A 24,785-nucleotide genomic window follows, 5' to 3' on the forward strand; every position below is an offset into this window, starting at 1 on the left:
CTTGTTGCAGTGTCGGTCAGTCTTGTCTCTAAATAGTTCACAGGACAATACATTGGTCAAAGTTCCTTCTAAATTGCACTTTTTCCTGACAGGCCTCAATTTTGAAGTTCCCGTCACGAATCATAAATATTGTATTGTAACAAACGATACTGTTACAGACTTAATCATCCTTAAACGACAACAATCCTTCTGACAGCTGGGAAATTTATCTCCATTTGACTCAACTTAAGGGCATAAAGTCTCGCCTTTTCATCTATATTATTTTGCCATAAGTGGACGGAAATTATTTCTTATTAATTGATGGATTTAAAATAAATTTATGCTCAGTTGAGCACTTTCTAAAAAGATTCTGTCATAACTATGAATATCGCCTTCACTAATATACAAAATATTTGTCACGAAAATCTGATTCTTATTTCACCATAGTGATGATGGTATGAATAAAAGATGGTAAATATGTAGAGTAGATTTTAACAAGTTGGTGCGCAGTGACAGGATTTTATATTAGAAATACCTTTCCAATTTAATATAAATCATTGTACAACCTTAGTTTAATTAGGACTAAAATGTGTTAAATCTACAATTATATCATATAAAAGGCTCCTTAGTATTCTACAAGTTACAAATTTTTGTTTGACTTGGAATAACATTTCAAATTCTGCTTTATTGTTAAACATTCAAAATTGGATATCAAACTTGCATCAGTATGCTTTTTTGTTACATATTTTGATAAATTTGCATGTTACATTTTCATTGAAGTAAAAGTTGAACAACAAATTTCTTTTTGATCTCTTATTAGAAAGTGTTTAAATTGTACAATGTATATGTATTTAGAATTTGATGGGGATAACTTGAAGGAGGAATATAATATTTCAATCTTAAATTGATATGTTTAAAACTTGGCAATATTTACAGAAGATAAATTAATTTGATTCTTATTGACTATTAAAGAAAACTTAACTTTGATCACTCTTTTTAAAAAATAAAATTTTTGAAAAATGAAATATGCTAAATGAAACTAAAGTGAAAAGATTTAATAAATGTAAGAGAAATTTGTTAAATTCAATTAAGATTTAAAATATGTTTATAAAACTTATCAGCCTACTAGTCATAGATCTTGTATACTATAAATTTGACTGATTGATTTATGTTTACAGTGGTGTAATTTCAAGCATATTCCAGACAAAACCTATAAGCAATAATAGATCAGTATACTTTGTGTTACACACACCAAACCCAAACTGACCTGTAAAGTGTTTTGTGCTAAAGGTATCAAACCAAAACTAATCAGTGATTTTGCGTATGAGTATCAGGCCAAAACAGAACATTAGTGTTTTGTGCAACAAGTATCAGGCCAAAACAGAACATTAGTGTTTTGTGCAACAAGTATCAGACCAAAACAGAACATTAGTGTTTTGTGTACAAGTATCAGGCCAAAACAGAACATTAGTGTTTTGTGTACAAGTATCAGGCCAAAACAGAACATTAGTGTTTTGTGCAACAAGTATCAGGCCAAAACAGAACATTAGTGTTTTGTGCAACAGGTATCAGGCCAAAACAAAACATTAGTGTTTTGTTCAACAAGTATCAGGCCAAAACAGAACATTAGTGTTTTGTGCAACAAGTATCAGGCCAAAACAAAACATTAGTGGTTTGTGCAACAGTATCAGGCCAAAACAAAACATTAGTGTTTTGTGCAACAAGTCTCAGGCCAAAACAGAACATTAGTGTTTTGTGTACAAGTATCAGGCTAAAACAGAACATTAGTGTTTTATGCAACAAGTATCAGGCCAAAACAGAACATTAGTGTTTTGTGCAACAAGTATCAGGCCAAAACAGAACATAAGTCTTTTGTGCAACAAGATGCATGCCAAAACAGAACATTAGTGTTTTGTGCAACAAGTATCAGGCCAAAACAGAACATTAGTGTTTTGTGCAACAAGTATCAGGCCAAAACAGAACATACGTGTTTTGTGCAACAAGTATCAGGCCAAAACAGAATATAAGTCTTTTGTGCAACAAGTATCAGGCCAAAACAGAACATTAGTGTGTTGTGCAACAAGTATCAAGCCAAAACAAACCAGTGATGTTTTGTGCTACAAGTATCAAGCCAAAACTGACCAGTGATGTTTTGTGCTACAAGTATCAAGCCAAAACTGACCAGTAATGTTTTGTGCTACAAGTATCAAGCTTAAACTGACCAATAATGTTTTGTGCTACAAGTACCCATCAAAACTGACCATATGTGTCCTATAGGGAGGATTAAAGTCTTAAAAACTCTGTTTTAAATAGAGATATTTCCATTCAAGAAATATTGGCATTGTGTAATCAGAGTAATTGTCTAGTTTTCCAGCTGGAAAGCTGGTATAACCAACTAGAATGTTACACACCACAGTAACCTCAGGGCAATCCTCTCAAGTTGGCTTACAGGGGAATTAATCAACACTTGGACAAGGGTTCTGATAAATGCTATATATATGTAAATCATTGCATGCTAATAATTTCTCTGTAAACTTGTATTTAGTTTTTAACCGGATTTTTGTGACAAAAATGTTGGTTATTGATTTGGGGATGTACGGCGGGCGGCGGGCGGCAATCAAATGTTGTCCGTGCATTAACTCATGAACCGTTCAACCAAAGCTTTTAAAATTTTAATATGTTATTACTGACAACTATATGAAGGTCAAGTTCAATAATGGCGATTTTGACTTTTACCGTTCAGGAGTTATGGTTCTTGAAAGATTGAAAAATGGAGTTTCCAGTCGTGTCCGTGCATTTACGCATGAACTGTTCTACCAAAGCTTCCCAAATTTTAATATGTTTTTACTGATGACAGAATGGAGGTCAAGTTCAATAATGACGATTTTGACTTTTACCGTTCAGGAGTTATGGTTCTTGAAAGATTGAAAAATGGAGTTTCCAGTCGTGCCTGTGCATTTATGCATGAACTGTTCTACCAAAGCTTCCGAAATTTTAATATGCTGTTACTGATGACAAAATGGAGGTCAAGTTCAATAATGACAATATTGACTTTTACCGTTCAGGAGTTATGGTTCTTGAAAGATTGAAAAATGGTGTTTCCCGTCGTGTCCTTGCATTTTCTCATGAACCATTCAACCAAAGCTTTTGAAATTTTAATATGTTGTTACTGATGACAAAATAGAGGTCAAGTTCAATAATGACAATTTTGACTTTTACAGTTCAGGAGTTATGGTTCTTGAAAGATCGTAAAATGGCGTTTCCATTCACGTTGTTGCATTTACTCATGAACCATTCAATCTAAGCTTTTCAAATTTTAATATGTTGATACTGATGACAAAATGGAGGTCAAATTTGATATTGACGATTTTCACTTTCACCATTCATCAGTAATGGTTCTTGTGATATTGCCAGGACACAAATAAATGTTAATAAATCCGGTTTGCTGTCGTTGTGACAGCCTCTTGTTAGAGAATAAATTAGTATCTATCTTAACTAATAGTTGGCTTATATATGGATGGAAAATGAAGATGATAGTCTGCCTACTTGTAATATAAGATATTTAACCAGTGGCCAAAGCTGCCAACCATTCACAATAAGCATCTGTATATTAAACATTTAGAATTTAATAAATTTTCTGTCTTTAAGTATGATTGCAGAGTTTGAAGTGTGATCTAAAAATATCTTTGTCTTTTTCAGGTCTCTGAATCCTAGAGAAACAGACCAGAACACAGCAGCCATTTTTGATTCAGTTATTAGTATTTAAAGGTAAAGTTTCTGTTTGGTATTTACTAAATACATTATTATACTGGTGTTAATATCGTCACTATGCCAGATCTCTTTAAAGTTTGGGTTTTAGTTACATCACAAAAAGAAAACTGATTTCAAATAAATTTAGAAAAGAAGCCATATGTATTTGTATTATGGAATTGTTATATAAATTGTAAATATTTTAGTTTGTTTTACAAAGGGTGTGTTTATGGGCTTATTTGAAGAATTTCTTTCACACTGGAAAATACTTGATAGTTGAACAAGTCAACAATATAATTCATTCATTAATTTGAATAAAGCCGTGTTTATTTCTCATAATGTCTAATTCTTAGTCACACGAACTTCAAATTTTTCAATTTTGGAAAGAATGTAGAAAAAGGGTAAAATAAAATGATGGAGTTATTATTATTAATACCTTATTATTTAAAAAAAAACAGTAAGTTTTACTTTAATATTTGTACAGACCTCTTCCTATGACTATGTAGATACAAAACTGTCTAAAACTTTCTAATTTGCTAGTAAGTAAACTTACTATAGCTTCCACAAAAAGGAATATCTTTGATAAAAAACAATTTATGTTGACCTACAGATATATTGTGCAAAAGATTTGAACCTAGGCAAAAATCTTATATTACTCAGATGTCATGATTTCAATGAAATTGTTTATATCTAATAAGTACAGAACAAAATCAAATTCTCGAAAAAAAATATTACAAAAATTATAAAAAAATTATAGCATGTATTATGCCATTTGGAGAATTTTATATCATCATGTTTTAATATTGTTAAAAAAAATAATGTATCAACAATACACCCCCCCCCCTTTTTTTTCTCTGACTTGTTTGCAATTTCATTATCTTGATATATATTTTGGATTTCTTGTTTCATAAATTCTTTATTTTTAAAGATTTTTTTTCTTTTCAAACTTTATATCGATAAAAGTTCTGAAAATTATACACAAAAAAAGGATAAAACAATGCGTCTGTAGGTGAAAAAAATGTTGAGAATAATGACAGAGCTGTATGATATTTTAATAGATTATGTTGCAATTAATTGGAGGTGCCAATCTTTTGAATAACATACTTCTAGTTGACCTTAGACATTTGATTTTCAAAATAAATACAAAGAATAGATTATAGTAAAATTCTAGGAAGAATGACCTTAGTAAATCACCTGAAATAATCTAATAAATAAAAGTATGCTTATTGCTCATTTTTAATGTGTTCTCACACTTCTGGTTTAATGTGTGAACTTTTTTCTTGTCATATTTTGGGGCATACTTAATAATTCCTTTAAAAACAATGTTGATCCTTTTTATACAGACAAAAGAAAGGTGTAAATGTATATTTTAAGGGTTACCCAGAATTTATTAGAGTATTGTCTGTTGGCTTTTATTTTTCTAATCCACCAGAGAATTTGTCAGATTATATGTGATAGAAAGAAAATATTTTGTATTGGTTTTTTTTCTCCCCAAAAAGGAAGGAACAGAAGTGAAATGTAGTCTATTGTCTGTGTTTTGATAAAGATGAAAGACAAATAAACAATAAAGTGTTATGATGAATCACCTTTGAACTCCATTAAGACTTACCTGATAATCCAATTATCATACAGGTGTTAATGGGATCTAATGATCAGGTGAAATAACGAGATTATCAATTGACTTTCAGGTAACTTAATTAAGGACATTCCTTATTAGGGTGAGAAAATCTTTCACTTTCAACTACAAAGACATTTTTCTTTGTTTCTTAATCAAAATCTTAATTGCTGGGGTATTTTTTTTTATATTCTTCTTAATTGGGTGACATGATATGATTATGTACCTGAAAAAAGTATAGATCAAAGTTAAATCGTAGTAATAAAATTATACTTCCAGATGAAATTTTTAAGTATTTTCTCTGGTACTTTCTGAAGATTTAAATCAGCCATTTTGTTAAAAATTGCCAACGGAATAAGTTTTAAACATACAAATTTTCTTTCAATTTGTCATCACAAATAAAAACCAATAAAACAGATCAAACTCCCTCAGTTCTGACAGAGTTAGACTTTGATCGCCATAAATGGTCCGTAAAATATCATAGTTGTACATGTATACAATTTTTATTTTAAACAAACGGAAGTAAACGGTATGTTAGGGTTTTTCTTTTAATTTAGATGTTTTCTTCTTTTTTCCTGATCAAAGTTGAAATTGTAATTATTTTGAGAAAAGTGATTGAATAAAAATTATAAAAAATTGATTGCAATATAAAAGCATGAATCGACTGTATTGACAAACCATAAAAAGGAAATATTTATATAATTGGTTTATTTTGATGTAAAAAGAAAGGCACAACTTTCCAAATTGTGTACAAATGTTTATAATATAGTATTGATTTTTAACTTTAATGTTGTAAATTTGAAAGAAGATGGTTTTTTTAAGGTTTCTGTATCTTTGGATGTGTTTGTATCATTTTGTGTATGCAAATTTTGGTAAATTGATTTTCAGATGTGTAACTATTTTAATGTCTAGAAACAAATTTATGTAACCTGTTAATGTTTTCAACAAAAATTTACTGCAACAATAAAGCCAAAATGTTGTAGTGTTAAACTACAACAATTAATCAATCTATATACCAGTAGAACAAGTTTTATAATTGGTACTTATATCTTTCTTGATATGAAGCACTGCGCTACAAAAAATATGAATAACCTGCTGTTTGGTTAAAGTACAAGTATCCTACTTGTTACAAGCCTGACAAACTTTTATTTTGTGAAAAGGAGTTTTTTTAAAGGACAGGAAAATAAGTTAATGTATGTGGACATTTGTTCACACCATATCTTGTTTATTTATTCCTGTTTTAAGGGGAGATAATTACGAAAGGTGAGGTCCACTTTACTGCCAGTGCCTTATCTATACACCATATCTTTTAACTGACTTTTAAGAGCAATAATGATTCCTTTTCTCCCCATACCTAATTAACTTTTGTCACTAAATAGCATGTTATAATAACCTTTTCCCTACACTTGTCGGTGTGGGCTCTATTCAATCGTGTGTCTTTTCTACATTTCTTCGCCTGCAGGCTAAAATTTTATATAAATGGTAACTTTTTCACCATGACAAGATAGTTGATCTGGTTTTTAATGACATCTTGATAATGGAAGGTGTATTGTCCATTGAAATAACTGACCGCTAACTGCCTCTAGCGTTAAGGACATCTTGCATCTAATTAAGTCAAGGGTTGTACAGAGCAATTTTCTTTCGAAGCCTTATAATTAGCCTTTAAAAGGTCTGACAGATTTAAAGAAATTTTATTCCAATTTTATTCCAACATTTGTGCATTTCTTCTATTCTATAGATTGTGGCAAGTGATTTTGCTCTGTAAAACGGTTATTTATTATTTGTCTATTACACCTTAACAAATGCGTATTCATGTTTTACTTGTTATGTTTTGATGGGTCACAAAATTTACTGGTTATAACCAAAAGAATGGGTGTACATCTTTCACATTATTTAAGATAAATCTGCCCATTCTAAACAGATGGTTCTTCTAATTTAGAAACATTTGTTCATTTAAAACATTTGTCTTGTTTGTAACAAAAAAAAATCAAATTCTTTCTAGCTTAGTAGATTTCCATGTTAATTTGGCCTTTGATAATTTCTAATTGGAATGTAATTTAATTCCTTTCGCATTATACAATTGCGAACAAGATAAAGAGAACTAATTTATTATACAACCACACTGTAACTTCTAATGAAAATCTAATGTTTCACACAAAATGGCATCTTTTAATCACAATGATACAGTGATCCCTTGGTAGTCCTTTCAGGCCGTGTAGCGGAGGTAATTGTGTCCCAAGAAACCATAGTTTAATACGGCGTTCATTATCACTGAACTAGTATATATATTTGTTTAGGGGCAAGCTGAAGGACGCCTCCGGGTGCGGGAATTTCTCGCTACATTGAAGACCTGTTGGTGACCTTCTGCTGTTGTCTGCTCTATGGTCAGGTTGTTGTCTCTTTGACACATTCCCCATTTCCATTCTCAATTTTATTTAATGTATTCTATAGCATCATCAAATCAGATCTCACACAACGTTTCACAATCAATAGTTAGTACATATTAACCTACAAACCTTGTTACTGTATATTGGTGAAGTATAGTGACAACAGAGGTATATATATATAAGAAAATGGACACTGTCTTATTTAGTTTTGTACATAAAGTTGTAAATGTAGCCAAATGTAGATTCTCAATATTTATCTTTGTACATTTATTATTGGCACTGTGTTTTGGATATACAATGTATATTCTTGTTAGTTATTCATGATTTATTGAGGGGTTTAATCAGATCCTAAAGGTATGGACTTAAAAATGGACTTCATTGGGTTTTGATCATTCATTTACCCAAACATTTTTGCTCATTTTTGAAGGCTTTACAGAGACCTAATACCTGTTAATTTCTATATCATTTGGTCTTTTGTGGAGAGAATTTTTTAATATAATTTTTACAATTGACAGAAAATCACCAAAATAAATGTAGATTGTAGCCCATGTACATTGCAGAGAATACCAGATAACACCATGTAGTATATCTCTATATTAGACGTACATAACAAGAATAATACTTTTAAGAGAAAATATAACATCTTTATATAGGAAGAGTTTTCTTTCTGATCTTTTTTACTTGATTATGTAAGAAATTTTAAGCTTAAAACTGAATGGCATAATATTTACTAAAATCAATGTCGCCACCCGTATATGAAACTCAAAATACTATTTAAAAGAACCTCTATACTCAACTAAGGCAGTAATCTCTAATGTTTACTGTAAACAAGGTTATAACAGTGTGCAGTAAGATCAACACATTAATAAGTCAGAAAACAAATTTAAGATTTAAAAAAGTTTGCATTTGTTCTTAGACGAGTTATCAGTACATGTTGGCTTGTTTATAAATCTATTTAATGTCAAGATGACTAGGGCTGAAGTAGATAATTGGTGAATAATCCTGTGGATAATATAAAGAAATATTAAATAAGGATTAGTAACAAGATGCTAAGTAAAGGGTACTAAGTCAACAGTACTATCAATACTTTATCATAACAGGTATTATCTCTTAAACCTCTTTTAAAGTTACCAAACGTTAACCATGGAAAGTAGCCCATTCAAATAATCAAACTAGATAAAAGTTTTGGATAATTTAGTAGCAGTCCTATTCTCAAATTCCTCTGAAATCTTCTTTTATGTTTATATCTATTTATATCATCCATAATTGTCAACCTTTCTCCAACCATACAAAACCCCCTTCTGACAATTTTTTTTCTTCAATAGAATAAAATGACAACTTATAGAAAAACTTAAATATAGTAAATAAGTGGGATGAATGCTGTTGATGATTTTCTTACTTCACAATGGAGTGCACTTTGCAAACTTTGAAAATGGTTGGCCTGCATGGATTATCCATTAAATTCATTGTTGATTGCTGAACATCCCCTGACAAATATTCTATTAATATTCATGCAGGACCTTTCTAAGTGGAAAGACAATAAGTTTAGTACATCTTGATTGATTTTTGAAAAACACTATGTAATTGAATGTACCTAGAATATTTATTGAACTAACATTTTTTTGTGTACTTGATACAACTTAAACAGATGCCAGACTTCATGTTGATCAATAGAAAAATATGAAATTGATTCAGTTTGTAATATTAAATATCACTTCTAATATTGTTCAAGAATTTATGAAAAATAAACATCTAAATAATATAGAAATTTAAGAATTTATAGCTGTAATTCTTTTTAATTGAAATATAGTTTTGCTTACAATTATTATAAAATACTTGACATTCAATGAATTTGAAATTTTATTGATAGTAAAGAAAGTATTTTATGTTCCATGTAATATTTTTCTTGTTTAAATGAATTCAGACTTAGCTTATCTTTTAACATATTTAAGTTTCTAAAGTAGAATTTATGTGTATTATTTATTATTAAAATTTTTAATTTACTTTTCATGCTGTTTATTGACAATTGCAAATGTTTAAATTGTCGATAACATGATCTTAAAGGTATATTTGAAAGTTGCATTGTGTAAAACATTCAATTGATTAAGTCATGCCTTCGTCTCTGTGCTGATTCCGTCAATCAAACGTATTGGAGTATTGAATCGGTGGAACATTTTATGTTCTCCGTGTTTGAATAATTAATTAATATTCTTCAATTGTCACTTGTAACTGACAATCCTGAAATTATAACTGAAATAGTCAGGTTTAAACTGTCATAAATGTTAAAAAATACAATATCTTTTATACTATACTCAGAAATTGATTTCTTGTACCTAAAAATGCAGAAAAATAAGTTAATGTGTGCATTGATCTGTTAGTCAGATGTTAGAGGGACTTTTTGGTTTCCCTGTCTCCCATTTTAATGTTGACATGGGGAAGTCAAGTTTGAGAAGGTTATCATTGCAATGTTTAAGCTTCTGTCTAAAAGGAAATAGATTTGTTCTCACTAAGATATTTTGTCAATCTTTTAACTTCCAAAGATAAGTGTTGACATTTGTTGAACCTAAGAACTACATACATTTATAATGATTACTATAGATACTTCAGACAGAACATTTGGAATTAATGTACAGTGGCAAACCAAGCAATTTCCAAAAGCGTTGACCACTGACTACTTCAGAAGGGGTCCTGACTCCAGTCATGCTTTAGTGATTCGCTAAGTTATCAACCAAATTTTCGAAAACAAAATGGGGGTCAGGCCCACTGGATTTCCCCCTTGATCCACCTCTGATGCATTTGTGTTTTTTTATTCTTTTAGAAGTACTGAAAGTGGATGACTTTAGAAAATCAGCTTGTTCTTTGGACCAATATCTAAATTTAGAGTACTATTTTGGCGTTAAAAAAGTACAGCATATTTTAATGAATGTGACTTGGAATGTATTTTACTTATTTCCCCACCTACATAGGTCTAATTTCACCAAAGACTAGAGATCAGGAAACAAATCGTTTGTACTTGAGTCACATTGAAATTAATTATCTTAATGTTGTGGTCATTTGTTAAAAGATTGCATCTCTGGTATAAAAGCTATGTCCCAGTACAGAAGGATCTCGCCATTTAAATGTGAAATTTGTCATTCATTTGTAACATTCTGATCCTAGACCGCTAATGTTCATTTCATTGACTTGAATCAGATGAAAAAAATCTACAAATTGAAACTGTTCTGTGGGTTTTCATCCATATCATATAGACAATATCTGGTTAAAGGCGTATTACTTTTGTAGTTCTATGTCATAAAATCTTTTTCATGGTTCAGAAGATGAAATAATTTCAGAGAAATTAAAAATGTTGCCGGTTGATTTGACGAGGTTTGGATAATAAGAGGCATGACATAGACTATCGTATGACATGTTTATGTTGACGAGTCGAGAGTCTTAGATATTGACAGTGGATAAACACAAATTTGGTCAAAGAAAAACGTAATTAAATGGCGAACAATGCTTCCAGCGGTAAAATTATAGGAAAGGACTGATTCAGTATCAGATAAATTATAGTACTAAGTACCTAGGTGAAAATTGATACATGATGAGATCATGTTTGAGACTATATATTATATATAATAAGGAACAAAATCTGCCATAAAATTAGGGTGCATTGTTTGACTGTGTTGACTTGGGTTTAGTGTTGGTGATATATTGTTTCCTTAAATGCACAGCTTTAGTAGAATGTAATAAGTTTGCATAATATGTTATTTTACTGTAATTGTATGGTACAACAGTTAACTTTTTATGTAATGATACAGATGTTTGAAAGTTAAAAATGAAGCAAATACAAAACTCATTATATTAAGTTCAGTTTTTATGTGTAGGGGTAGAGAATTTGTTTTAAAATATTGATAAAAATCTACAAAATTCTTTTGTTGAAATATGAAACTTATATTTAGCTTTCTATATTATATAACAGAAATTTGAGTTCCAGAAACAAATTATTAAAACCATAACCTATTTATTGGTATTTATGATATAAGTGGGAGATTGCTAAATATTTATAAGGAGCAATACATAGGGAGGGGTTTTTTTTGGGGGGGGGAGGGGACGTAATATGGATTCATCAATAGGAATTATTCTTGGCAATCTTAAAAGTTTGAGATCTTTTACAGAATGATTGAGACTAAAGTCCTTTAAAAGTCAGCAATTAACTTAAACATTTCATTCTGTTGATTTCACTTAAAATTTTCCACAGTTTTTACATACCATGACCATATAGTTTATATTTAGACTAAGATTTGTTCAAGCAGTTCAAAGATGATATTTGTGGCAAAAAAGATTTATTAAAATTAATGTAAGAAAACTGTGGGCAATCAGAATGAGTTCTGTACTTCATTTGCGTAAATTAGTCGTCAAAAATTGATTCATTGTGAAGTCAGCAATGAGGTCATTTTACATAAACCTCTTAAAAACAGTTAATATTGCGCTGAAATTAATCTTTTCCAATAAATTAAATGTCATGTGAGAAAGTAGATTTGCATTAATAATAAAAAATATTTTAAGAATATCCCGTTATTTCTTACTGTGCGTTCAGTCAAATGTAGCTGAATTTTAATGCACTTTATTCTGACAGTTTAAAAGAATTTTTCACAAATTAAAAAATTGTCACGGTTGCGTTTGTATCATTAAATATAAACATTCTGAATTAGGTGTGAATATAATGGTGTACAGAAGTTTAATGTGCGACATAAAATATTTTACAAATAGGCTTTCGTAAGGAAAATTTGTTGTAATTGAATTTTCTTTCTTCAAAAAATACATTATTTCATAACAAAATTAAATGGAACTCCTAATTTTTAATAGGAACATTAATTCTTGCATAAAGTGTAAAATTTAATGAGAGTCACACACACTACTATTTCAATACTATTTCGGAAAGGTGATTCTACCCTAAACTCATGAACTATTTTAATTCTTACCCTCAGATAATTAAGGACATTAAAGAGAATACTTTTTCACAAATAATTAATGACAATGTGTAAAAACTTCATTTTAAGGCTGAGAACGTTCAAATGTCTTCTTACAAAGATTAGTATCATTTTTATGGCCAACTTTTCTCCAATTTATTGACCATTTGGAAATAATTTAAACTTAAAATTTGTCTTTTCCATGTTAAATGTGATCCTGAACTTTATGCTTTAGAAAGTGGCTATTTTATATTTTTGTTTTATTCTGCTTTTAAAAAGAAAATAGATATTTTCATTTGACATAATGTCATCTGTTAAAGATAGATGAGGAAAACTTGCTGATGTGAACATCTTTTGGTGAAATAAATTACTAAACAATATATTAATCTGTTGGTCAGTATAAAGTAGTACTGACACATAAAATATTTATCACTTTTCATGATTAATACATACAACTTTTAATATGAAACATTCTGGAACATTTTGCATGGAAATGTTTTGAAATACTGCCTTTTGATTTAAAAATAGTTACCCTTCATTTACTCTCATCAAATGCATAACTATGATACAGTTGACATTTTTTCTTGTACAACCATAAAACATGTTGCATTCCAATATTTAGCATTTCAATATATACAATCATGCAGATTACTTGGCATTACATTATATACATTTATAGAACATTTGATATTCAACATGTTCAACTATGATACACTTGATATTCAACATGTTCAACCATGGAACACTTATCATTCCACATGTACAACTATTGGACACGTGGCATTCAATATGTACAGCTCTTGAACACTTGAAATTGCTTGTATTTAAATTTCATGTGCATTTTTTATAGTTCATTGTTCTGTCTTTTAGAACTCAAATAATTCTATGCCATCTAATGAACTATAGCCTACAGCCAAGGTCAGCCAGTAAAAGGCGTAATAATAAGGACTGACATTATTCAGGTTAGTTTTTATATTGATTCTCATTACTAGTAACTCATTTGTCATGAAGAATCTGTCCTAGTTATCATTTGTAATTCTTGCTAAAAGAAAGATTACACATCACATTTCAAAGTGAAATAAATGTCAAAACATTCAGGTCTTGACTCTTGATATCAACAGTTAGATACTATCCTTTATAAAATAGGAACAAGTTTTGATATCTCATTATATGTGTTATGGAGGCCAAACCTCGATTAATTTAAGACAGAAAGTGAAAACATGCAGCTTTAATCTTTATTCACATTTAACCTTCATTTCATTAATTCACTTGAAAATATTTAATTCATACCAATAGAAGAATACTTATTTCGTGCAGACATCAAATAATGTTAAGTAAGACCTAGTCTACTTATATCTGACTTGAAGCTTTTTTTTATCACATTACCTTTCGCTAGTTCCTTATTTGTGGTGCTATATCATTAAAAATTTGTTTTTACTGTCGCTTTTTTTCCATTGAAACAATTGTTTCAGAGATAAATACTGATTAAAATCTTCTGATTTCATGCACAGTGACTAGAAGGTTAGGTTCAATGACGTCCTGATACAATCACACTAATATTCAAATTGGAGTTCAGTTTAAATAGAATTAATTGTAAAAGAATAAGATATTTGAGTAGCCCTGTAGTTTTGGCATATGCTACTGTAATCCTCACTATCAGACGGTAGTTTTAACTTTAGGTTGACATATCAAACTTATCTGTAATCTCATTTGTTAATAGGCAAAATATTGTACGATTTTAATTCCCAGTTATAGTCAAGTTTTGCTACCAAGATAAATTACAACAACAACGGATAAGAGGAAACAATTAACTAACCACTAATTTAAATGAAAGTTAAAGTTTATCAATTAATGGCATTGAGACAGGGTAAACATATACTCCTAGTTTGGTAACAGGCTGTTAAGGTTCTCATAGAAAGCTACTAGCATCTTACACTAGATGAGAAATTTTAGGATGTTTTAAACAGTTTGGGGAAAGATAAATTTTATATGGTACAAGTTGTCATATTATGAAGTCTTATGCTTAGAGATTATAAGCTGGATGAATACTGCAATGTTAGTCTGTCAATCTGTCTGTTGGTAAGAAATTTATTTCAAATGTTGTTTATATGTTTATGAGTTTTTGGAAGATCTGTGTTGGCCTCTTATTATGTATTGTTTTGTACAAAGTTCAGAGACGGATTCAGCCATTTTCAAAAGGGAGGGTTCTCAACCCAGTTTAAAAGGGGGTTCCAACCACATGTTTCCATTCAAATGCATTGATTGTGGATAAATAAATGGGGGTTCCAACCCTCGGAACCACCCCTCTGGGTCCGCCACTGAAGTTGTCTAAATGGTAGTTATACCCCATCTTGTTTTCTATTATTTCAGTGATTTTAAGATGTCTTGTAAATAATAGCATCATTAGTTTTATGGAAAACAAGTAGCAAATGTTGCATTATTTAAATGTAAACAAAACAAGAAGTAATCCATGCATTTTTTGCATGTAGAAACAGATATATTTTGCAACGTTTCCGTGGTATTAGTTTTCCATATTGATATTTCTTTATACAATAATCCTACCTCCTGTTGCTTGAGGCTGCCATTTTGGGGATATATATATGAAGTACAGTTACTTATAGATAATTGTATATGATTGTTTGTCATGAAAACAGACCATAAATTGTTTTTAATTGTTCAAATTTAATTGTGATTTTTCCATCTGTTGTAGTCACCAGGTTGATTACAGACAGACAGGTAACTTGTCTCTACATTCTCAGATAGATTCAAATAGAGATTTATTTACTGTTGGTCAGTGTTTGACTGTTTGGCCAATTTTAGCCCCTATGTGACACCAACAAACACATTTGACTGATTTAAGTCCTATACTGAACCAAGCAAACAAATAATTTGTACATGAAATTTTCCTTGTTTGTCTGTTTTTACCTCACGATTGCTGTGTTGTAAAAGTATAATGTGTTTTAATACTTGCACAATCACTAATTTATAAATTTTAAATTGAGAAATTTACTTCTTTCAAATTTATAACCGTATACATTTTGAAACCTATAATGAAGTAAGTTAAATTTTGTTTTTAGAAGATGTTACATGTTTGATCTATTTAAACATAACTTTATATAATAACATTTGATCTAACTAAAAAAGTTTTTGAAAGTTAAAAAAAAAGAAGGAAAGCAGAAAATATGGAGAGCTTTCCAAACAGAAAATGTCAAATTTGAAATTTTTGAGTAATGATTGTAGGAATTGAGTGTAATTAGTCACTCTGATTGAGTTTTCAGTGTCCATTTCACCTTACTAATCCTGAGTAAATATTGACCAATGTCCAGTAATTATAAATTCTGTTGATTTACTAATTACCAACTTTTAATCCAAGAAGCCAGACATATTATCAATAATTGATATATATGATTGAAAGTAAAACACCTGTGTATTAAGGATTATTATTGTTAAGTTAAACAGTTCAGTTTACAAGCTGTGTTATAACTCGTGAGTAAGATATTTGTCTTTTTTATGCAAGTCTAAGTAAATTATTAATCTTTTACAAAATGATTAAGCATGCAAATACATAATTTATGAGAAAAAATGACTAATGTGTTAAACATGAAATATTTTACCAAGTTCTTTAAAATATTAAATGTTTCTATGTAATATTATAAAATTTTAAAAGTTTTGCAATTTATATGAGTATCTTTTTTTTTATTGATAAGAAAATTTTAAATAGACTATTCAAATTTGATTCAAGTAAAATATTGAATCTTCTTCTTGAATGCTCTACAGATTATTTTCCTTTTAATGAACATAACATATTTGATATTTATTGTAATGGATTGGATTAGAAATATTTGGTTAAAAGCCATATATTAAATGTTTCTTGCTTTTAAAAATCTTGATTTTAGATAAGATCTCATAACACAAATAAATAAGTGTTTTCTTTAATTGACTTGTGTCAAATCAGTCAATTTTCAATTTCAATTATTATGTCACAAAATTCTTTTATAAAATACATGACATTTGAAGAGTAAAAACATGCAAAACAGGTACTCAAAAACCACTATGACATTGTCATAACTGAAAAAACGTCTAAAAACATATCTGATAAAATCATTGATTTGAGCATAAGATATTGTACTGTCATCACTCACTTGTAACGGACAATCTGATTGGTCGGCAGACCACCCTTTTATCAATTGAAAGACCATTAAACAGAAATACAGGTATTTTTCATTTAACACACTTGGAGGGTACAGGAGTTAAAAATTTTATCCTCGGATTTATGACAACAAGATTTAGAGATTATATGTTTATAAAAAACGTGAAAGTGAATTAATAAAAGATGTATGTTTCTGACGGAAAATAAAACCCGATTTAAATGGATTACTAAAAGTGAAGGTAAACATTTTTATTTATTTTAATTTCTATATGAATTATGAAAAATAATTGTTTAATCTGCAATATTATTTTTTTTAAACCAGCAAAAAAAATTAGAATATAACAAATGCTTAATAAAAGACACAGCAATGACAATTTTTATATGTATATTGAATGTTTTCCTTGTGAATTTGCACTTACAATGATCAACGTAGATGAAGATTTGATTCAATAAACTGCATTTTTTAATTTTGATGTGAGAATTCAAAAGCATTTCAAGTATTAGTATATACATATGAATATCTTATAACACCATGCTTATTATTTCATTATTTTGTATTAAACACTTTTTTGCATACCAGTTTCCCTAAGAAGGTATTTGTGAAATGAAAGCTAATAGTTCAATAGGACAATCACTCTTATATCATCTGTTGAATAATATAGAATATACATTTTAATTTTAAGTTTTTTTAAAACATATATTTTGTATAGAATAAGTAATTTTAGACACATCGACATATAGATAACTAAGATTATTCCATATTATTAAGCAAGAATATGTTTGTAATGAGAATTGTAGTAAATTTTAGTTTGAATCTCAGGGAGACAATCTGATATTTTATTAGTTAATATTTAAACTATACCAATATATTACAATTTAACAATTTGACCTCAAGTATTAAAGAACCATTAGTGACCAATTGTGTGAAATTCAATCTATGATTCTTATTTTCATTGTATTGGGTTGAGGTTTTATTTTAAAACTTTTATATTTTATATTGAGGGCAAATTTTTAAATGAAACCAAAAAAAGAAAAGCTGGTTCTGAGTTGGGTTTTTTTTTCAGAATATTTTTATTCAGAACACAACAACAATAGACTCTATAGAGAAAAGAAAAAATGTTGAAAACAAAGCTGTATAATCTTCCAATTTGGTCAAAGTAATCAATGTAATAACTTTTAAAAAGGAATCATATTATTTTGGTTTTGTTTTATAATTTCCTACATATTATTTGTTAATTTAAATGAAAATTGAAACATATCATTTGTTAATTTAAATGAAAAATATGTTTTTATGTCTGTTAGATGACAGAAAATGTTATTTTTTATTAACTGTTGGTAATTTCCACTGTTACTTTATCTTACTTAAATATTTGCTATTTTGTAATAATTTTAAATAATAAATTGGGACATTATCAGATCATTAACTATTTTCATGAACATTTTCCCAGAGTTTAGATTTTTATAAAGGTTATGAAGATCTATTAGTGAATTTATACACCAGGATTTAATTTGTTGCACACAACACTTATCTCAAGAATAAATTGGGTCTTGTATTCTAGATGCCAAAAGTTTGGAAGCCCATACTGCATATTTCTGGAAGCATGAGAAAATAAAGGTTTTAAACTGTACTATAATGATACAGATTGCATATATTTTTGATAAAAAGGTTAAAAATGAAAATTGTGTAAGATTGGTTTTAGTCTGTGGCAGAAACATTTGGTCCTAAGCCAGATTATAACAGTCTGGTACTAAGTATATTTTCAATTAAAAGGTGATTAGTGTATTGAACATACACAATGTATAGTTTATTAATATCTACAACTACAGGTACATATATTACATACGCTTTCCTAAAATTCAAAAAAAGAAATAAGGAGATAAGTGTATTACATAATCTGATTTAAAAGACGGTTGATATAAAAAGGAAGATGTGGTATGATTGCCAATGAGACAACTCTTCACAAGAGACCAAATGACATAGAAGTTAACACCTATAGGTCACCTTACAGCCTTTAACAATGAACAAAACCCATACCCCATAATCAGCTATAAAAGGCCCTGAAATGACAAATGTAAAACAAAACTTACGGCCTGATTTATGTACAAAATAGGCCTGATTTATGTACAAAATATGAACATTGTTTGATTGTCTCTGTTGAAATTCGATTATGATGATGGCTAGAAAGAATATGGGTTTTCTACATATCGTTTGATATGTATATTTTAAATTTTAGTAGGTAGTTTTTTTTTTTAATTTGATCTAGAGAAATGTTTCAATATTTAGAATTCATTTTAATATTTTAGTATCAGAAAAAGGAGTACGCACTTTGCATCTTAATCATTTGGTATTCTTGTTTTAATTTAATACTCATAGATCTATGAATATCATGCCATGAATATTTGTCCTTTAGAAGTCGTGTTATATTAATATAAAAGCCTTAACTTGCAGAATAAATATATATAAAAAGTAAAAGATAACAAAAATAAACTTTCTTTTCTTAATTCAAATCGGTTATAAGTTTCTTAAACAGTAAAGTTCAGATTAAATAAATGTCCATTGAATATGTTTGTGCAAGGGACAATACAGGCGCAAATAAATCTCTTTATGGACATGAGATTAAAACGCATACCCTGTAATTTGTCTAAACACTTAGTATCGTTGTTTGTACGACTTCAACAGATTTAGAATTAAATGTTGGTATACCGTATCATTATACTAAAACCTAATCAAAAGGAACCTATGACTGTGCTTGATATACATTTAAACAAATCGTCAATTTAAAGTTCATTTTATTGTTTAATTTCAGACTGAGAAATTGAAAGTCGTCCGTGTGGGTAAAGAATCCATTTCCATATAAATGATGTGAAGGATAGAAAAACACATTTTAAACATCTTTGGAAATATTTAGACAAGACAATGGCAATGTGTAGATATATAACTGTTATAATATTATCAACAGTATTTGTGTACATCAGAGCGGCAGATATCACAATATTTTACCAGATATTAGAAGAACAAGAACCACCATTATATCTAGGCAATGTTGCCGGTTCAAGTAATTTAGCTTCCATAGCTACAGGTGATGAGTTTGCCAATATGCGATATAGCTTTCTGAAAACAGTTGGAACATATTTTACAATAAATGAAAACAATGGTGCTCTTTCTACAAATTCTAAATTAGACCGAGAAACAATTTGTCCTTTCCAGAAAAGTTGTGTTCTTCAACTCCGTATTGGTGCTAGTAGTGGAACCTTCTTCCAGCCAATCAATGTTAATGTAACTTTAAAAGACGTCAATGATAACAAACCAGAATTCAGCGAGTCATCTATTGTTTTAAACATTCCAGAAGATGCAGATATTAACACTACATACCCAGTTATAGGGGCCGTTGACAAAGATATGGGTGGTAACAACTCTTTACTAACGTATGAACTTTTACCAGATAGCGGAACTTTTGGTTTAAAGTTTGACGATAGTTTATCAGGAAATATTGAAGTTTCTATCCTCCTCAAACAGACAGTAGATAGAGAGGTGCTGAGCCGTTATCAAGTTTATCTGGTGGCTAAAGACGGAGGTACACCACAGAGAAGTAGCATGTTGACAATTAACATAAGTGTAACAGATATAAACGACAACAAACCCATATTTAGTCGTAAACAATATGACATCACAGTGCCTGAAGATATATCTGTACCCAATAAAATTCTAAACATCACAGCGGTGGATCATGATGCTGGTTTGAATGGAGAGGTAGAATTCACTTTGATATCATCACCCTCAAGTGATGCACAAACATTCTTTGCCATCGGTAAAACAACAGGTCAGCTGTCGGTCATAGAACATCTCTCTCACACAAATGGAGCACCTCTAAGTCTTATCGTTCAAGCTTCTGATAAAGGGACACCACCCAAGAGCAGTCAGGTTGCCTTGACAATTGCCGTTACTGATGTGAACGACAATCCTCCAGAAATTAACATCAATTTGTTATCAAGTGGCAGTACAGCTAGAGCTAATGAGAACTCTCCAAATGGAACTGTTGTGGCATACATAGGAGTCACTGACAAAGATACTGGTAACAATGGTATTGTCTCTTGTAGTCTCCGTGACAACACATTTAGACTTTCTAAACTATCCAGTTCTCAAACAGAATATAAAGTCTTGGTTAATAAAGTTCTAGACAGAGAAAAGGACATTGAAATTGTTGTAACAGTTGATTGTCAAGATTCTGGTAACCAACCACTTAAAACAACATCAAGCTTTATTGTTCAAATTATAGATGAAAATGATAACTTTCCTGAATTTCTCAAAAGTTTTTACAATGAGTCAATGGTAGAGAGTGATCATACAGGGATCTTCATAGCAAAGGTAACGGCATCAGACAAAGATGAGGAAGAGAACGCTCAAGTTAGGTACTATGTAGAACAGGGTAACGCAGACAAGTTTTATGCTGACCCAAGCACTGGTGTTATTAGAACCACTGTACCGTTTGACAGAGAAATGCAGGATGTTTATACATTTCAAGTTCTAGCTGTCGATGGTGGACAAACGAAAGCATTTACATCAACTGCAACAGTAGAACTTCACATTCTTGATGAAAACGATGAAACTCCACATTTTAATCAGACCAGTTATGAATTTAAAATTCAAGAAAATTTACAATCAAAGACTTTTGTGGGAATTGTATTTGCCACTGACAATGACATAGGGGATAATGGTAAAATAAAATATTCCATTAAGTCAAGAAATGGTGCTGTACCATTCCACATCGATCCATCAACTGGAACCATTCAAACAAACGGTATACTGAACCGAGAGTATAAAAATCTATACACGTTTGAAGTAAAGGCTGAAGATTTTGGAGCACCATCTTTAAACTCGACAGTAAATGTACAAGTAATGGTTCTGGATATAAATGACAATTCACCACAGATATTGTATCCAGTACAGGGAAATGGTTCCATTAAAGTCTCACATTTAACACCAGCTAATTCTGTGGTCACCAAAGTGGAAGCCTTTGATCCTGACAATGGACCAAATGGTTCCCTCAGCTTCTCAATTCGATCAAGAAACGATAATAATTTATTTTTTATTGAAAGCAATACTGGGAAGATTTTTCTCTCTCACAGCATTCAAAGTAGTGAAATAAAGGATTATTTATTAGTCGTAGAAGTACAGGACCACGGTGTAACGCCACGGAGTAACAGTACAGAGATTAAGATAAGGATAGAATTAACAAAAACATCAGCCTCATCAGAAGCAAGTATTGGACAAAATGTTCTCATAGTAATTACAATAGTGTGTGTGACAATCGTTTTATCATTAGCCATTATCGTCATCATATTTCTCATACGGAGAGTCGACAATAATAAATTTATGAAAGACTATCCACCACCAGGGAAGGAAGAATTTCAAATTTCTGAAACAATACACCTAAACACCAATAAAAAATCCATATTGACAAAAGAGACAAATTTACCGAATGGATATAATACCAATACATTAAGTAGTGGAGATAGAAAAGAAGTGAGTTTTTCGTTAGATGATCATAGAGACTCTGGAATATTTATGATAGCTAATTCAGAATCGGGTAGTCCCAAACCACAGCCATCATTAAAACAGGTTTGTTTCCTTGCCTGTTATAGTCTCCTAACATCTAACAAAACGTTCAAGGGGGAACAGTCTATAGGCATGTTTGGCTTTACTCCTAACATCTAACAAAACGTTCAAGGGGGAACAGTCTATAGGCATGTTTGGCTTTACTCCTAACATCTAACAAAACGTTCAAGGGGGAACAGTCTAAAGGCATGCCTGTTATAGTCTCCTAACATCTAATAAAACGTTCAAGGGGGAACAGTCTAGGCATGTTTGGCTTCGCTCCTAACATCTAACAAAAGGTCAAGGGGGAACAGTCTAGAGGCATGTTTGGCTTCACTCCTAACATCGAACAAACAGTTATTCCTGAGGGGGAATAGTCTAGGCATGTTTGATTTTTCTCCTAACATCTAACAAAACTTTTGTTCAAGGGGGAACAGTCTAGGCATGTTTGGCTTTTCTCCTAACATCTAACATAATTTGATTTTAAAATTTCTGTAGGGTTTGAAATTCAATTAACAGTCCTTGCATGAAGTTTTATTCTAACCTATTCATATGCATGTAACTTTAAATCAACAACTTTTTAAAAGCGTTTAAAAATTGCAGAAAATGTGCACTGTTTAGGTATAATTTGAACTTCCACTTTATAACTGTGAAATTAACAGTTTTTTTTTATCTTATAATACTAGTAGACAACAATTTACCGTGGTAAAATAGCTAAGTTCACCTCTATCAACTTTAATAAGATTGACCATTTAACTAGACCTTTTATAGACTTTGTCAGTCTGGTATCTGGTAGCCTAATTATGGTAATAAAACAGTAATATAAACTTTTCTCGGTAAGGTGAACTTTTCCCTGTCAGATAGTTAGCTTGCTACTGTTAGCAAATATTAATTCTGTGCTAACCTTTGACCTGTCTTTAGATGCAAAAGAAAATTTAATTTCACCAGTAAAATTTTCGTAAAAAGATTGTTAAAGTTGTTTTTGACTGAATGACCTTTGAAAAAGTAAGTTTTTTAATGAACTTTTTATTTACACACCTGGCGGGACAATCATAATTATTAAATAGTATAATGTGTGGAGTTTTGATCAACAATTAGTTTTAATTAACCGATTTTTTAGTCATTTACTTACAGCCCGTAACAGAGTAGTGATCGAATTCGCGTTTCTTTACCGTCAGAATAAGTTACGTTATCGACAAACTTATTTCAGAAGTGACATAATTTAATTTTCTTCATCGACAAAATATTTCATGTCCAACGTGTAAGTTTTCATAGTTTAAGTATAAGTTTTTTTAACACAGTAAAACATTTTTTATATTCAACCTCTGTCATTGGCATTTTCATTTTAACGGTAAAGGATCAAACACGGGATCTCCGAAATTTCTATCATTTGTTACGAGGAAATCATTATTCAATCGAACATATGTCTTTGTTCATGACACATATTTATGGGATTCAACACTGTAATAGTTTTTCTTTCGTCTGATACAGAATACCCCATATCTTTTCTTTTTCATACCTATCTGTTTATTATGTCCCCGGGATTATGTCAATAATACATTGTTGCAATACCGATATGCTTGTACTTTGCCACAGAAAAAACTGAAATAAATTTCCTTCAAATCGAAGTAAAATATACAAATGTACCCTTTAACATTTGAAATGTTGAAGACAAAATTGCTCTATATCTTACGTTATTGACGAATATTTGAAATTTAAACCTCTATAAGATGTGATGTACGGCATTTCATTTTTATCATTGGTAATGATCCATATCTGACAGAGAAGAAATACTCATAATTCTCAGAAAGTTATCATAAATATTGTTAGATACCACTAACCGTTCCAACAATCAAGACAACAGAGACAAACAGGGAAAAAATATGAAAATGAAAAGATATGACTTAAGTGTTAGCATGTTCAGGGAGACGGCACTCAATTTACAAAAAAATAATTGATGTTTTAAGGAACTGTAGAGGTCTCCACAGGTTTTCAACAAGGGTAGAATTCAAAACCTTGAATGTGAAAGCCTCGAAATCCATGATACGTTTTCTGTGCGGTAGTTATATCTACAAAATCCAATCATGTACACGACATATAATACATGTATATTCATACATGTATATTTATATATTGGGAATTTATTTTTGTTTCCAAACAGAATTATAAGGTTATGTATAAGTGCCTCCGTTCACTGCACAATTGTAAATTGTCTTCCTAAAGACCAGCAAAAATAAATGGCACAAGTTGACGTAGTCATAAAAAAAGTCGTATAATTTACGTTATCGAACAAAAAATCAGAAATACGGAATATTATATGTGAATGGTTCGGAAATCCGTTTCCCCTACATGTTTT

General features: G+C 30.2%; 1 protein-coding gene across 14 annotated transcripts in view; it reads left to right on the forward strand.

Moving 5' to 3' along the window:
- LOC139484730 (protocadherin-11 X-linked-like) overlaps window positions 1–24,785 on the forward strand; it is a 64,753-nt gene that overhangs the window by 30,766 nt on the left and 9,202 nt on the right. For 3 of the 14 annotated variants that reach the window (XM_071268625.1, XM_071268629.1, XM_071268628.1), the window contains exons 2-4: window positions 3,679–3,747; window positions 13,554–13,645; window positions 19,641–22,453. In XM_071268625.1, the coding sequence (XP_071124726.1) occupies window positions 19,751–22,453 (2,703 nt within the window). In that variant the 5' untranslated portion in view covers window positions 3,679–3,747; window positions 13,554–13,645; window positions 19,641–19,750. Of the gene's footprint in view, window positions 1–3,678; window positions 3,748–13,553; window positions 13,646–16,852; window positions 17,073–19,640; window positions 22,454–24,785 lie in introns of those variants that run through there. The other 11 variants (XM_071268632.1, XM_071268636.1, XM_071268634.1 and 8 more) reach the window with 5 other exon arrangements.

Source organism: Mytilus edulis, chromosome 8, assembly GCF_963676685.1.
Source record: "Mytilus edulis chromosome 8, xbMytEdul2.2, whole genome shotgun sequence".
Lineage (NCBI taxonomy): Eukaryota > Metazoa > Mollusca > Bivalvia > Mytilida > Mytilidae > Mytilus > Mytilus edulis.